Genomic DNA, 16,362 nt, shown 5'->3' on the forward strand with positions numbered 1-16,362 from the left:
TAAAAGGCCACTCTAAAATGTGCAGTTGTCTCACACAACATAATGCCACAGATGTCCCAAGTTTTGAAGGAGCATGCAATTGGCACCAGAGCTGTTGCCAGAGAATTGAATGTTCATTTCTCTACCAGAAACCACCTCCAATGTCGTTTTAGAGAATTTGTCAGTACGTCCAACCGGCCTCACAAACCGCAGACCACATGTAACCACGCCAGTCCAGGACCTCCACATCTGGCTTTTTCACCTGCGGGATTGTCTGAGACCAGCCACCCGGATAGCTGATGAAACAGCAGTACTTCTGTCTTTAATAAATCCCTTTTGTGGAGAAAACTCAGTCTGATTGGCTGGGCCTGTCTCCCCAGTGGCCCTCCCAGGCCCACCCATGGCTGCACCCCTACCCATTCATGTGAAATCTATAGATTTATGCCTAATGAATTTATTTCAATTGACTGATTTCCTTACTGTAACTCAGAAAGTGTTGCATGTTGCATTTATATTTCTGTTCAGTATATTTTGTATTTGATCTACCAAAGTGTTGAATAGTATTTCCATATAGATAGATATAGGACTCTAGTGCCCAAAATACTTTTTAACATGGGCAGCACCATTGAAGACTTTCACCATTTTGAAGTAGTCAACTGGGTGAAACTTCCTATGGGTCAAGGATTTTTTAAAATTGAACTAGGCAAGTCAGTTAAGAACAAATTCTTATTTACAATGAAGGCCTACACCAGCCAAACCCAGACGACGCTGGGCCAATTGAGCGCCGTCCTAAGGGACTCCCAATCACTGCCGGTTGTGATACAGCCTGGATTCGAACCAGGGTGTCTGTAGTGATGCCTCAAGCACTGAGATGCAGTGCCTTAGACCGCTGCGCCACTCGGGTGCCCACATAAGGAAGGACCACATAATTCCATCCAAGTCATCTGGAGGGATCAGCCAATTAATTATACACCTGAGGAAACATTCCATAGCTGTAGGTGGCAGTAAATCGCCAACCTTGGCTTTATACCTGTTCAAACAATACACTCCAGGTGGCAGTATGCACCCTTTCAGTTTGTTTGCCAACTCATAGTAGTGGTAGGAGAAGAAAATGGACTACTTCAAACTTGCTCTCTCAGACGCCATAATAGGACAGATACAATATTTCAGACCATGCCAGATTTCCTCATTTGCCACACAGTGCAGCCTATCTACAAAACTTCTATGGTTACAGTAAATATGCTTGGAAATCAAACATTTTACATTAGTCAATTGGGCCTCTTCATTCTGTGTAGAATACAGTTACTAAACAATTGATATTTATCATTTTTAGCAACTCCATTAGAACTCAACAGACATTTAAACAGTGTTGTAGTACTCTCGGTCTCGTCTCGGTGTCGGATACATTTGTACTGGTATTGACTCTGTCTCGGGACAGTGAGGACTCGTAATTTCTTCCCGAAACCAGCGGAGTAAAAAACAAATTATCAGCTTCTATTCAGTCAGCGCATAAAACTGCTCTGCCAGGCCAAATATATACCCACCTTTCTTGAAACAATATCTTAACAGCCTTTATATATATTATAGACATGTTTGCGCAGTGGCAAACCTATAGGCTTTCAGTGTGTGACAGGTTCATGAATCTGAAAGGACAGCAACCGTTATACCAGCGCACTCATGTAGGATAGTGCACTTTTTGTGCCCCTGTGACCCAAAAAAATGTGGGGGGGGGGCCCTAAATGTGGAGTATGAAATCATTTTTACATAACTCATTTTTGCTATGTTCTTTTTTTACATCCGTTATTAGACAGTGGCAACGATGATGATTATGAACATGGTCTTTTCGCCTGTTAATGCCTGCAATGCAGTGAAGAAAATGATATGACAACAGTAACGGCTAATGTAACTGGCCCCTCTAACAGTACAACTGGCCCCAGCTTGGCCCCCCCAGTTGAAATGGTCTGGAACTGCCACTGGTTTCATCTAATTATATCTACCAGTAAATGCTAACTAATGCAACAATAGGTATGCAAACCAGGTATTGAAAAAGTTTAGTCCGACGTGTTGGTTAATAGGGTTTTTGTGACGCACAATTGTCATCATGCCCGTTTGCATCAGGGGCGTAGACATGGATGGGCCTTGGTGGACAGAAGCCCATCCACTGGGAAGCCAGACCCTGACAGGCCCACCCAATTAGATTGATGTGGTTTCAGCATTGTTGTGGACATAGACCATCAATTTATTTATATATACAAAATGTGATTTTGAGTGAAAATCCAAACACACACAGTTCCACCGACCAGATTATGATTATTTGACAAAATTACAATCATGGTCTTGAATTGGACTCGCATTCTTCTGGTCTCAGTCTTGGACCCCTTGTCCCCCCCCCCCGGTCCTGGTCTTGAATCGGTCTCAGTGGTCTCGAACACAACACTGTCTTTAAGGGTGACCACTCCAATTTATCTTAAATTGGGATTGAGATGTAAAACAGTGCCTGAAAACTACATCCAAGATGTGATGAAAAGGGATGCCAAAGTGAAACTTTGATCAGATCTGATATAGTACACTCTACAAAATCAGCACATTTTTATCCCCTCCACATTATGAAGCCAGGTTTTATCTAGTTCTGACCACATACAGTAACAGTGAATACCGACTCATTGATTTTAATCTCTGGCAAAATGACAATGCACCTTGAGGACAAATATAGCATCCGGAGCCATGCATTACCAACAGCAAGGTTGTGGATTTCACATAGTGGGTCTGAATGGAGATAAGGGATAGAAGGTTGTGGACAGCAGCTCTTCAAATCTTATCTTATGTCGTTCAGTCATTAGATGTTTTCATCAGCTGTCACAAAGAAGCAGTCCAGACTTTATTTTTAGTTTCTTCAGCTGGACTGTTGGAAAGATGTTGGAACCAGGGAGGTTCTATGGAAGCTACAGTAGCTTCAGTTCTAGCTCTACATCCTCAACCGCCTAACCTCTGTGACACCATCCCTCTTAGTCCACCTTCTTAGGCTTGCGATTCTTCCAGGTGACCACTCCAATGAAGGTACCTGAGGAGGAGAAGAAAATGTATGTTTTAAGGAGAATAATATGGTCACTGTTCATAAAGGCCAGACTAAAATACAGTAGATGCCACACAGAATCGCCAATGTGTGTACTGCATATGGATCTGTAGTTAAAGTGGAAATTCCAGCATGTTTTACATTTTCTGTCAGGTGAGCACTTCGATTTGGTCATTTTCACGTTTTCATAAAAAAAATGTATAGTAAGGCAATTGTGAAAATTCTACAGCAATATAGGAGTGGGGAAGTGACCGTGGGTTTGTACAATTAATAGACACTGCAGTAAATAAAAGCAAATAAAAACATCTGTCCAGGACCGGCGTCTACGCAGACCGGTGCGCCATAGCCAATCAGACCTATAAGCAAATAGCCCTTTGCGACACGGGCCTGCCATCATTTACTTTGACTGGACGTTTACAGGCAGTAGCAACAGCGCAACTTTATAACATTAGAACACATTCACCAAAAGCAACAAAATACACCTGAATGGATTTCTGCAATTATGTTAATACCACAGGAGTCATTTACATTTGAGAACTTCACAATCCTATTGATCAAACAACCATGAAAAAGGTAGGCTCGCTTTCCCTCAATTGCCTATGCACATCAACAACTAATGCTAGCCAGAGTGAGGTGGTAAAATCTAATGCAGGGATGCAAACTGGTGAGGGCCCAAAAAGGGCTAAAACATGCAAAGAAAATCCCTGCTAGGGGGAAATGCAGGTTAACTAATTAAACAACAAAGAATATGATCTACATGATCAGTCTCTGTGTGTAAAATAAAAAGTGGTTAATGTGAACCTAAAGAAAGCAATCCACTGTTATTTGTTGCCTAGACTAATGCAAAAAAAAAAGTATTGACAAAAAAACAAAAAACAACACACTAATATTGCAGTTAGCCATGACAGTCTTTATAATAGAACGCTTATGACCACACACATCTAAATATTGCACTTGGGGAAAAAAACATCTTAAAGTAGAAATAGAATGAAACAAACAGGCATTCTATTTTAGCTCTATAGACATCGATCAAGTGCACAAGGCTACGTGTGCAAAAATAACGTTCACCGAGTTAAAACCCTCACACACACACGTTACTGTCAAGTTCAACACAACAAAAACAATATCTTTGGGCTACACTGTACATTATACACTTTCTGCCTATGGACATCCATCTACAATGTGCCAGCAAAAGTGAGAGGGGGAAAGTGTGTGGTGTTTCTTTCACTTCTATAGTGGCATCCAGTTTAAGCCAGGCCCAGCTCCAGCTACACTTGATCCCTGAATCCACTTGTTTAACAAGCAACGCTTCATTTTCACCTAATTCTCTCATTCTGAAAATTAACCACATACTGTAGAGGGAAAACATTAGTTAACAGATAGTGGTTAGTTCATTAGCTAGTTAACATTTCACACAGATTGTCAGGGTCCAGTAAGCAACTAACACGTTATAACTTGAACGGCAAGGAGTCGTATACCAGTTAATACTAAATCAAATCAAATGTTATTAGTCACATGAGCCAAATACAATGTGGTGTAGACCTTAGTGAAATGCTTACTTACGAGCCCCTAACCAACAGTGCAGTTTAAAAAATACAGATAAGAATAAGAGATAAAAGTAACAAGTAATTAAAGAGCAGCAGTAAAAAAATAATATATACAGGGGGGTGCCGGTACAGAGTCAATGTGTGGGAGCACCGGTTAGTTGAGGTAGTATGTACATGTAGGTAGAGTTAATTAAAGTGACTACGCATAGTGACAACAGAGAGTGGCAGTGGTTCTGGAGGGGAGGGGGGCAATGCAAATAGTCTGGGTAGCCATTTGACTAGATGTTCAGGAGTCTTAGAAGCTGTTTAGAAGCCTTTTGGACCTAGACTTGGTGCTCCGGTACCTCTTGCCGTGTGGTAGCAGAGAGAACAGTCTATGACTAGGGTGGCTGGAGTCTTTGACAATTTTCAGGGCCTTCCTCTGACACCGCCTGGTATAGAGGTCATGGATGGCAGGAAGCTTGGCCCCAGTGATGTACTGGGCCGTTTGCACTACCCTCTGTAGTGCCTTGCATTCGGAGGCCAAGCAGTTGCCATACCAGGCAGTGATGCAACCAGTCAGGATGCTCTCGATGGTGCAGCTGTAGAACCTTTTGAGGATCTGAGTACCTATGCCAAATCTTTTCAGTCACCTGAGGGGGAATAGGTTTTGTCGTGCCCGCTTCACGACTGTCATGGTGTGCTTGGACCAAGTTAGTTTGTTGGTGATGTGGACGCCAAGGAACTTGAAGCTCTCAACCTGCTCCACTGCAGCCCCGTCGAAGAGAATGTGGGCGTGCTCGGTCCTCTTTTTCCTGTAGTCCACCATCATCTCCTTTGTCTTGATCATGTTGAGGGAGAGGTTGTTGTCCTGGCACCACACGGCCAGGTCTCTGACCTCCTCCCTATAGGCTGTCTCGTTGTTTTCAGTGATCAGGCCTACCACTGTTGTGTCATCGGCAAATTTAATGATGGTGTTGGAGTAGTGCCTGGCCATGCAGTCATGAGCGAACGGGGAGTACAGGAGGGGGCTGAGCACACACCCCTGAGGGGCCCCTGTGTTGAGGATCAGCGTGGCGGATGTGTTGTTACCTACCCTTACCACCTGGGGTCGGCCCGTCAGGAAGTCCAGGATCCAGTTGCAGAGGGAGGTGTTTAGTCCCAGGGTCCTGAGCTTATTGATGAGATTTGAGGGCACTATGGGGTTGAACGCTGAGCTGTAGTCAATGAATAGCATTCTCACATAGGTGATCCTTTTGTCCAGGTGGGAAAGGGCAGTGTGGAGTGCAATAGAGACTGCATCATCTGTGGATCTCTTGGGGCGGTAGGCAAATTGGAGAGGGTCTAGGGTTTCTGGGATAATGGTGTTGATGTGAGCCATGACCAGCCTTTCAAAGCATTTCATGGCTACAGACGTGAGTGCTACGGGTTGGTAGTCATTTAGGCAGGTTACCTTAGTGTTCTTGGGCACAGGCACTGTGGTGGTCTGCTTAAAACATGTTGGTCAGTGAAGACACTTGCTAGTTGGTCAGTGCATGCTCGCAGTACACGTCCTGGTAATCCGTCTGGCCCTGCGGCCTTGTGAATGTTGACCTGTCTAAAGGTCTTACTCACATCGGCTGCGGAGAGCATGATCACATAGTCTTCCGGTACAGCTGGTGCTCTCATGCATGTTTCAGTGTTATTTCCCTCAAAGTGAGCATAAAGTAGTTTAGCTCATCTGGTAGGCTTGTGTCACTGGGCAGCTCTCGGCTTTGCTTCCCTTTGTAGTCTAATGGTTTGCAGGCCCTGCCACATCCGACGAGCATCAGAGCCGGTGAAGTACGACTCGATCTTAGTCTTGTATTGAAGCTTTGCCTGTTTCATCGTTTGTCGGTGGGCATTGAGGGATTTCTTATAAGCGAATTCTTATAACGTTAGCTAGGTGTCTGACTATTAGCAAGCTAATTGTCACACCATAAACTTTTGATCAGATGAGTTGGCTAATGTTGCTCAACATTTCTCTGGCTAGTTAACAGAGAATTCGATCCAGCTAGCAAGATACTTAACAATGCTAATACTTGTTCCACCACACTTTCTCCCTCACCTCAAATTTTCCAAATCCCAGTTATTTTTCGGTTACAGCTCATGAAGTACTCTTTATCACCTTCTCATCACCTTCTCACCCCCGTCTCCGTGGTCAATCTTCTCATCTAACGTTACCTCTTCATTATCTTTCAGGAGATGCGCTGCTGCAACTGCCTTTCTACTCTATGCTGTCTTTCCAGAGCGCGCGCTGATGCTGTAACTAGCAAATTGGTTGTCTCTTCTCTCTTCAGTCGCTTGCTGTGCTGCATTCTTGCATTCTGTTGTTATGTGAACGATTGGCAGAGCCTTGGATACAGCCAGTATTGCTCCAAACCACCTCCCCTCCCAAATGTTTCTCATCGGACCTACACGAGTCACGAAGCTATGTCACCTATTTTGGATTCAAAACGACGAATTTCGCCGAAAGGAGACTAGTGTGCATCCCTACTAATGAGAGAACATTAGATAAACCCTCTCAAACGTTTTCAGCTAGTTGGCCTTCAAAATTGCACTGATAAACGATGGGGAATAGTAGCCTGCTCGTACTTCTGCAATGCATGCTTGTCAGAACCCACATTTTGACAACTGAATGGGAACTTGCCTACCCACCCATTTGATCTATGCCAAATACATTTGATTGACAACTAAGATATATGTTAACTGCGGATAAGTCATTCAAGTTCAGCATAGTTTGCTAGTTAGGAAAGAGATCTCTAGCTGTAGCCAACGAAAAACGGTATGATTGGGAAAAGTCGGTCACTCACCCACTCCTCCAACGACATGACATCCTCCCAGCAGCTAGCTAACTTTAGGATCCGTATTTTTAGCATGCTAAATAAATAGCTAGCTACATAAATAGAGTTTGGGGTGTCAAACTCAATCAGTGAATGGGCCAGATTGAAAAAAAAAACAACGAATTCGTGGCCCAGACTTAGCCATTTTTCTTTTTACAAAAAACTAAACTTAGAACTGCGAGCTAACCCGGCCACTGTATTATTTGGAAAAAAATATGGCCCTTTATAATGTCCACTTATGTACATAGGATACTGTATATAGCATTTTAACATTAAAACAAAAAAGATAAATAATATTTGTCCTGCCTTTGCTGCTATGCTTGCGTAATATGCTGCGACCTTAATCAAAAAGTATTTATTAACAAAAACATAGCTATAAGTTGTTGTAACATTTAAACTTAAAACATGTTTATTTATTTTTTTGCACTGCATGGATCACCGGTGTGGTTAAATGCAGCATTGCTGTATGGTGCACTCAAAACGTATTGTAGTTGAGTAGCAAGCCTAGGCTACTGCTCTGATTTTGCTGTAATAGGTCTACATGTTTTTCCTTTGCATGGTGTTTTCTTGCAGGTTGTTTTTTAGTTATTCATTGTCAAGCTTTAAAAAACGAAACCCGACAGCAGCCTAGCTAGGAGTGTCTGTACTCTTTCCCTCCACTGTGTAGCTGTAAATGGAACACAAATGCAGCACAATTGAAGTTGAATTCACCTATGCAACCACATCAGGCAGTCATTTCATAAAGTAGATGACTCGACTGACTCATTTATACTCGCTTGTGCGTAATATTCAGACTGCGGGCCTTGGGTTTGACACGTGTGCTAGGCTCTTACCCACGTTATGACTGACTTTGCCCTTGCTAGTTTGATTGTACTGACATTCCCAGCCTTAGTTACAGTCGTCCATTTTTCCCCAAAAATATTTCTGTAATGAAAACTGAAACAGAGCAACCCGAATGGGTGGAGGCAGCAAACAATGTACCAGGCCAGCTGTGATTTACAACCTGATAGCAATATTTTTTAGACTACCAAGAAATGTATTGGTGAATTATATTAATCATGTATTGAACTGCATCCATCTATTTTGCCAACAATGCCTTACTGTATGTCATGGAATTTTGACTCAAATATAACCTCTCTTTAAAACCCCTTGAGTTGGTTTCAAAGCATAAACTGGGAATTTTATATTTTTGACTGATATTATGTTTGTTTCATATTAGCAAAGTAGTTAAAACACTGTCAGTACCACTTTAAGTTCTGGTGATTTGTAGAACACCAGATAGACAACACAGCAGCACCTAGCTCAGGAAGATCCTTGTGAACAAACAGAATGCCCTAGAATACATAGATCCTATGTCTATCCAGTTCTTTCAGATCTACAGGCAGGGAACAGGGAAGGGACCAAAACACTGGATTAGAACCCATCCAATGTAGCATTCCAGAACTCACCTACACTGAGCAGCAGTATCAATGCTGCGATCCCAGGTAGAATGACAGAATACTCCCGTTGAAGAAAATACTGGTGGGCCACATGATCGCTGTCCACGAATGGCTGGAAAAGGTACATTATCAGTCAAGTTAGTCAGTGGACACAAAAACGACTTCAGGCAACAAGTTTAATTTGCAGATCTAATCTATAGCCTGGTCCCAGAATGGATTGTGCTGTCTTGGAAAATCATTGGTATGCCATGGCAGGTGTTGGCAAAACAGCACAAACAGATCTTGGACCAGAATAGCAGATCTAGGCTATAAATTACCTACCAGAATGATTACCCATATTGTGTAGTATGTAAACAACAGGAGGCTGAAGCCAACAAGGCCCATGCCAACTGCTTGGTCTGCCCCTGTGGCCTACAAGAAATTAAGACCAAATGTATGAGTGTGAGGTTAAAAATAGCTAATGCATCATATGAATAGCTATTATTACTAATAAGAAGAACACTTAGTACGCATGGCTAGATAGCTATAAGTATAAGGTGATTAATTTAGCTAACCAGGTAAACTAGCTAACACTACGAAGTTTCATTTGATAATCTGGCCAGGTGATCAAATTAACCATGCATGACACAAAAAAAGACAATAGTGTGATAGATTGCTGTAACTACCATACAGTACAGACAGGTTTGAGAGATTATCTAGGAAGCTAGCTAGCTAATTCAGTTTAGCATACACCTTTTCTGGCTTTGACTTGGTCTCTGGAGCTTCCCTAACAACATTTTACCAGGTAATTCGTATATAATTAAATATATTTGTGGATATAAATAAAAATGGCTGCATTATGCAGGGTAAATCACAACTTTGTACATTTCTCTCACCATTTCTGACGTGTTGTTTCCGCGTTTGAATCACTTCCGTAAACTGAGAGGTAACCCGGATGTGGAAGTATTTTTTTCATTGTCACGTGCCCATTACAGTGAAATGCCTTTCTTGCATGCTCTTTCCCAACAATGCAGTAATCAATATCAGTAGTACTATAACGAAAAAGTTAAGTAGAACAAAAACACATAATGAATAGAAATAAGATGACCACGATAAATTAAGAAAGTTATATACAGGGTCACGCTATATACATGGTTTTCTTGGGAGTTGTAGTTGTATTAAAAAGGTTTCTCACTCTTTGGTTGTATGCCAGCATCTATAAAGGTTTTCTGTACAAGTCAGGCAGACTAGAGCACCTTGCCAAATGGTGATGCAAGTTTAAAATAATGATGTTATCATAATTTACTATTAGGCCTGCTACATACATTACTGTTCTTCCGTTTGTCAGTGGTGTAAAGTACTTAAATAAAAATATTTTAAAGTACTACCTAAGTAGTTTTGGGGGGTATCTGGACTTTACTTTACTATTCATATTTTTACAACTTTTACTTTTACTTCACTGCATTCCTAAAGAAAATTATGTACTTTTTACTCCATAAATTTTCCCTGACACACAAATGTACTTGTTACATTTTGAATCCTTAGCAGGACAGGAAAATGGTGCAATTCACACACTTATCAAGAGAACATCGCTGGTCATCCCCTGCCTTTGATCTGGTGGACTCACTAAACACACATGCTTAGTTTGTAAATTATGTCTGAGTGTTGGAGTGTGCACCTGGCTAGACATAAATAAAACAAATCTAGAAAATTTTGCAGTCTGATTTGCTTAATATAAGAAATTTGAAATTATTTATACTTTTACTTTTGATACTTAAGTACAGTTTAGCAATTACATTTACTATTGATACTTAAGTATATTTTAAACCAAATACTTTTAGACTTTTACTCAAGTAATATTTTACTGGGTGACTTTCACTTTTACTTGAGTAACTTTCTATTAAGGTATCTTTACTTTTACTCAAGTATGAAAATATGGGTACTTTTTCCACCACTGCCATTTGTCCATTGCTGTTGGGTTACCTCTCAAATTAGTAGGCGTAACCATAATAGAGTAATACCACCTATGAATCTATTTCAACATCCTCCTTGGTAAATGTGAATGTTGCCACCCAACATCTTGTCATAGTTGTACCAGCTGGAGGATTCATGACCTGACATCTCGATCACATGTAAGTGATGGGTGTATCCTTGAGATGCTAGTGTACACATGTAACTCAGACATATTTCCACTACAAGATGGAGTCAAAGTAACAGCATGATCATCACCGAGGTATAGACTCCTATTTGAAATTCTGAGCTACATTGTATTATGGATGTGAAATAAATCAGCCCAAAAGTTTTTCAAATGCCCAACAATAGCTTTATTTCCACAAAATATGACATTTACACTGTTCAACTAGACATTTACAATCGAAAAAAGTAAACATTAGAATAGTGTGTAGAAATATAGTTCCAATTCATCATGTCACAGTGTACCTCCACATGTGAGTTTAAAGTGATAGAATAAATACATTTTAGGAGAAAAAATTAAGATGAGAAAACTTTGGCGCAATGCCTGTAAGTGTGTGTGTAAAATAAATATCTCACAATAATTCTGGAAAATCTGAAAAATTGTCATTTCAATAGTCGTCTATTGATATAAATTCATTAAATGTTGATTTTTAAATCATAAAAATCGAATCTTTATTCTTAATCTTAATCAAGGTCATGAGTTTGGGTGGACCTCTCGGAGAGTCTTGGACTCGTGTGCATAGTTTTAAAATCAATTTACAAAGATGACAAAATAAGAGTGTGGTCCTGTGTGGCTCAGTTGGTAGAGCATGGTGTTTGCAATGCCAGAGTTGTGGGTTCGATTCCCACGGGGGACCAGTTTGGGAAAAAGAATGTATGAAATGTATGTGCTCACTCACTACTGTAAGTTGCTCTGGTTAAGAGCATCTGCTAAATGAAAAAAATATATATGTAAGAGGTATAAAATGAAGGTTAAATAATTAAAATAGGTAAAATGTTAGGTCAAAATAGTTGTCCAGACCTATGTGCTGTTACGAATCTAGGAATAGCATATCTGGTCCCCATTCAATCATGGTTCCTCTACCTGATGAACCTTAGGAAAGGCCCATGTGAGTTTTTGAACCATGAAAGTGATTTACAGTACTCCCCCTCTGTCTTTCAGAGAGCAATCTCAGAGTGTTGACTGCCATCCTCTAACTACTGTGCCAAGTTCTTCAACCCACAACATGGAGGGGATATTCTGGTTGATTTAAAATGCAATGACAAATATCTTATGATGTGTTGCACCAGAGAAATCTCACCCTGTGTTGATTCATTCATATTTCAAATATGCAGGATGAAATCCTTGGCGCTCCATTCATGGCAGCAGAACCTCATGTTAATATGGTTCTACTCTGGTTACAAACAGTCAAGTACGTAGGAAAACAGAACCCAAACAATACAAGGAATATACAACAAGCCCTCTTGTACACATAAAATCAGTAGCAGGAGAATCAGAAACAATCAATTATTTTAACTCTAGAGTAGACCAAAACAAAATTGTATACTAGATTTTTTTTGTGTTACAAAGAAGAGCACAGGTTTTCCAATACATCTCTGCTGCATACAAAAAGTAAACCAGCCAGCTGGTTTGGGAATACAAAAAACTAAAATATGATTTAAGTGTTTGCCATTATAACTATTATCAGTTTATCATTAATACAAATTGTTATTATACTACTAAGAGACAGTGTAATGTAATGAGAGGCAGAGTGAAAGAAATATAGTAGTTTTGTTGTAAAGCTCCTGTTAAAATACACAGAATCAGTGTCTTACTTATATCAAGTTAATGAAATAGAGGTGAATGGTCCACATCAATTTGACACATTCAAATAAAGCTAAGAAGAATGTCTGTGTCGTTAACATTTTCCCATGCATGTGTATTCATGTCAGAGGAGTTTTAGCTTATGCATTTAATGTTTCCTTTTTTCAAGGACATAGAGTACACCCATACAGTATGCACAGCAACATCTACAACGACAATGATGCACACTGGAGAGTGAAACAAAAACAAAAGCACATTGCAACAGCACAAAAATACAAATGTTATTTTTCAAGGGCCAGGGTATTGGATATTTTCTCTCTATGCCTCTGAATGTCAAATCTCAGTATGCTTTGAATGTCTGGTGTGGTGTAAATAAAACACATCCTTGTTAGGAAGATACAGTATGTTGAGACTACATGTGTGTAGATAAAAGCCCATTATCACTTTTTTCCTTTGAAATACATTTGAATTGAGCAGACTAAGGGCGAAAAGACAGGCTAAGCATTAGGTCTGTTTTCCTGCTGAGGACTCAGATCAACTGAAAGGATACTCAGGGGTCAAGAACCGTAAGACAGGCGAGTGGCAAGCTATTTTGATTTCAGCACACATAAACAATCGACTTGCACACGCACATACTACGTTTGCAGCACAGACATACACACATGCACAAACACGCATGCACAGACAGACACACACATGAACACACGGACATACACACGCACAATATACAGACGTACACACACAAACTCACACATTCTCGCTCCCTCTCCCTCCCTCACAAAGACGTACCCAGGCACACAGGCACAAACATGCATACAAAAGGACATTGTCATTTGGGGATGAGGGTGGATCTTCTTCTGAAAACTCTCCATTGTTAACCAGTGCACACCAGGTGCATTGTGCCACATGGGGCAGCTGCATGAGACTGACCCATTGGCTCTGATTGGCTCTGACTACACCATACCACACCATACCTACAATGCAATGTTCTTCTAACACATACAAAATCCGGGGGCGATAGAAATGAAATGACATTTCCCCCCAGGAAATAGAATAGCTTGGTCATTTTGGAGAAGATGACCAGATACCACTGTCAGTTGTATCATTAGAGCCCTTATTCACTTGTAAGTTGATTTTGCTTGATAACGAGTCAACATCTCGGGTGATATTGCGACTTAAGTGGAATGGCAACAGTTGGACAGTTCATATAGCCAAGGCCACATAGAAAGTATTTCACAAATAAAGATTATGAAGTTAGCTGGCTAACTTTAGTACCCCACTTCAGTAACTTAACAACATATTATGGGCCCCAATTAAAAAAACAATACTCTTCCTCTTGCAGCGAGAAAGCAGGTTTGAAATAATATGCGGTCGAGTTTCCTTTTGCATCACACTGTAAACATTGGTTTGTTGAGAACACCAATCCAAAAGTGCTTTTTTTGCAGCTCAAGAAGAGTTTTATAACCATTCCAGAAACCTGGTAACGGACAGCTCCTGTCCTTGAGAACAGGGACTGATGTCATGGGCGTGGTGACTCAAATCAATTAGGTCTGACATACATGACAGATGAGTGACAGGCCAGGGCCAAAACAGTACAGGGAAACCCACCATCCATATATCCTGAGACAGACACATGACTAACAACAAAAATAGAGAAACCAAGAAAAGTTGAGTCTGATTTTCCTACTTTTACAGTATAGTCACCAAGCCAGCTGGTGAACTTCAGGATAGTGTTTTACTTTAAGGACGTAAAGCAGACTATGTAAAAGACACAAGGGAGGAGAGGACCAAGGGCGTAGACTAGACTAATCGATTACCAACCCTGGCAGTATGTACAGTTGCATATGGCCAGCCATATGTGCACACCTTTTTCTTTCTCAGGTCCGTATATAAACATTATCTATTGTCATATTACATATTTATATGCATATATATTCTATAACATGGGTTATTTGGGCTATACAGTAACTTTGAGACCAGGTCTAGTACTGTTGTTCTGGAATCTGAGGATTGCAAGGGGTTCATCAAAAATTTCACATTGGTCTGTTCAATTTCTCCACATCTTTCTTGGTTTTAGCACGCTCCCCTCATTTGAATTGATACACAAAATTATACACATAGGGTAAACCATAATGTTCCAACTTGAGGCAGCCACATTTGACTCCAACGCCTTTTCCTGATTTTCAGTGTTGCACTAAAATTTCCACGATGCGATGGTTTCCCATTTCTCTCTCTATCAAGTACTTTGCACACTTTACACCTACGGTCCCCCAGATGAAAGCATCGATTAAAAAGCTTTTCTACGTTAATGGATTATTCATACGTCACACCTCCCACCTCCCACCTACATCACCTTAAATATCTGCTAAAATATCTGATTAAAGGGTTACATCTGTTGTATAGTGGTGTTTGTTGAAGTGGTGTATATCAAAAGGCAGCCAGTCGTATGTGCATTTGTGCACACACACACACACACACACACAAAACAGTTCAAAACAGTGGAGGTGTCTTCAGTGTCCCTCATGTACCCTTTTCCCACAAGCTGATAGAATGAGTGAGATGGAGGGAGGGGGCAGAGTGACATCCGTCCATCTTCATTGCTAGTGGCTCTCGATCACTACTGGCTCAAAGACACCAGCAATCACCCTACAGCAAACACATAATAAGAGGAAGGGGTTCATTTCTTTCTTTTATTACCTTAACAAATGATATGTTCTTGATCCTCATAACATACTGTACACAGATAATCTTGCATGCACAAATCACCTGTTTCCCAGATGTATCCCACTCAGGGCTGTAGTCCCATCTTTGCTGACAAACAGTCTGAGGTTGCTGTCTGTGTGTGGAAGCAGGAATGAAAGACAAGAAAGAGAGAGGGCACACAGAGGGATAAAATAGGTATAGGATAAAATAGGTATAGGATAAAATAGGTATAGGATAAAATAGGTATAAGATAAAATAGGTATAGGATAAAATAGGTATAGGATAAAATAGGTATAGGATAAAATAGGTATAGGATAAAATAGGTATAGGATAAAATAGGTATAGGATAAAATAGGTATAGGATAAAATAGGTATAGGATAAACTAGTGAGAAGAAGAGCGAGAAGCACGTTATCACTGTGTGGTCATGCTCACTGTTGTCATTTTCTATGAGCTATTCCATCAACACAATTGGCCCAGCGTCGTCCGGGTTAGGGTTTGGCCAGGGTAGGCCATCATTGTAAATAAGAATTTGTTCTTAACTGACTTGCCCAGTTAAATAAAGGTTCAATAAATATAAAAAATAAATACACAATCTTCACAACTAGTCTTCACTGTTCCATCATGGCTACTCCCCTTCGCATACCTTCTTTATGGTTGTTGACATCAGCAAAGTTCTGGCTCTGGATGATCTTGTCCACAATGTCGTCGGCGTCGATGCGCGTGTCGTCCACCCAGGTGGGGTGGCTTTCCACAGAGTCCTTCTTCCTCCTGGCAGGTCACATGATATGGTTAACCAACAACACCTGATCGAGGCTTTCTCAGTCATCAGTGATTGTGGTGCAGTTAACCAGTAACACCTGATCGAGGCTATTACTATCAAATGCTTTTTAGGCCGTAGTAGTCTCATTATATAACATGTCGATTCCCACGGGGGGCCAGTATGGATTTTTTTAAACATTTAAAAAAAAAATGTATGAAATGAAATGTATGCATTCACTACTGTAAGTCGCTCTGGATAAGAG

General features: G+C 40.7%; 2 protein-coding genes across 2 annotated transcripts in view; both read right to left on the minus strand.

Moving 5' to 3' along the window:
* Window positions 1-2,194: 2,194 nt before the first annotated feature.
* On the minus strand, window positions 2,195-9,844 carry LOC115203746 (dolichol phosphate-mannose biosynthesis regulatory protein). Its single transcript, XM_029768696.1, has 4 exons — window positions 9,754-9,844; window positions 9,200-9,289; window positions 8,888-8,990; window positions 2,195-3,040 (listed from the first exon to the last, which is right to left on the minus strand). The coding sequence occupies exons 1-4, from the start codon at window positions 9,754-9,756 to the stop codon at window positions 2,985-2,987; spliced, it is 252 nt and encodes an 83-aa protein (XP_029624556.1). The 5' UTR covers window positions 9,757-9,844; the 3' UTR covers window positions 2,195-2,984.
* A 2,924-nt stretch (window positions 9,845-12,768) lies between these two features.
* LOC115203747 (protein FAM102A) overlaps window positions 12,769-16,362 on the minus strand; it is a 77,168-nt gene continuing 73,574 nt past the window's right edge. The window contains exons 10-12 of the mRNA XM_029768697.1: window positions 15,984-16,108; window positions 15,402-15,471; window positions 12,769-15,281 (exon numbers count right to left, since the gene is read on the minus strand). Coding sequence (XP_029624557.1) covers window positions 15,236-15,281; window positions 15,402-15,471; window positions 15,984-16,108 — 241 coding nt within the window. The 3' untranslated portion in view covers window positions 12,769-15,235. The remainder of the gene's footprint in view (window positions 15,282-15,401; window positions 15,472-15,983; window positions 16,109-16,362) is intronic.

This window comes from Salmo trutta, chromosome 12, assembly GCF_901001165.1.
Source record: "Salmo trutta chromosome 12, fSalTru1.1, whole genome shotgun sequence".
NCBI lineage: Eukaryota > Metazoa > Chordata > Actinopteri > Salmoniformes > Salmonidae > Salmo > Salmo trutta.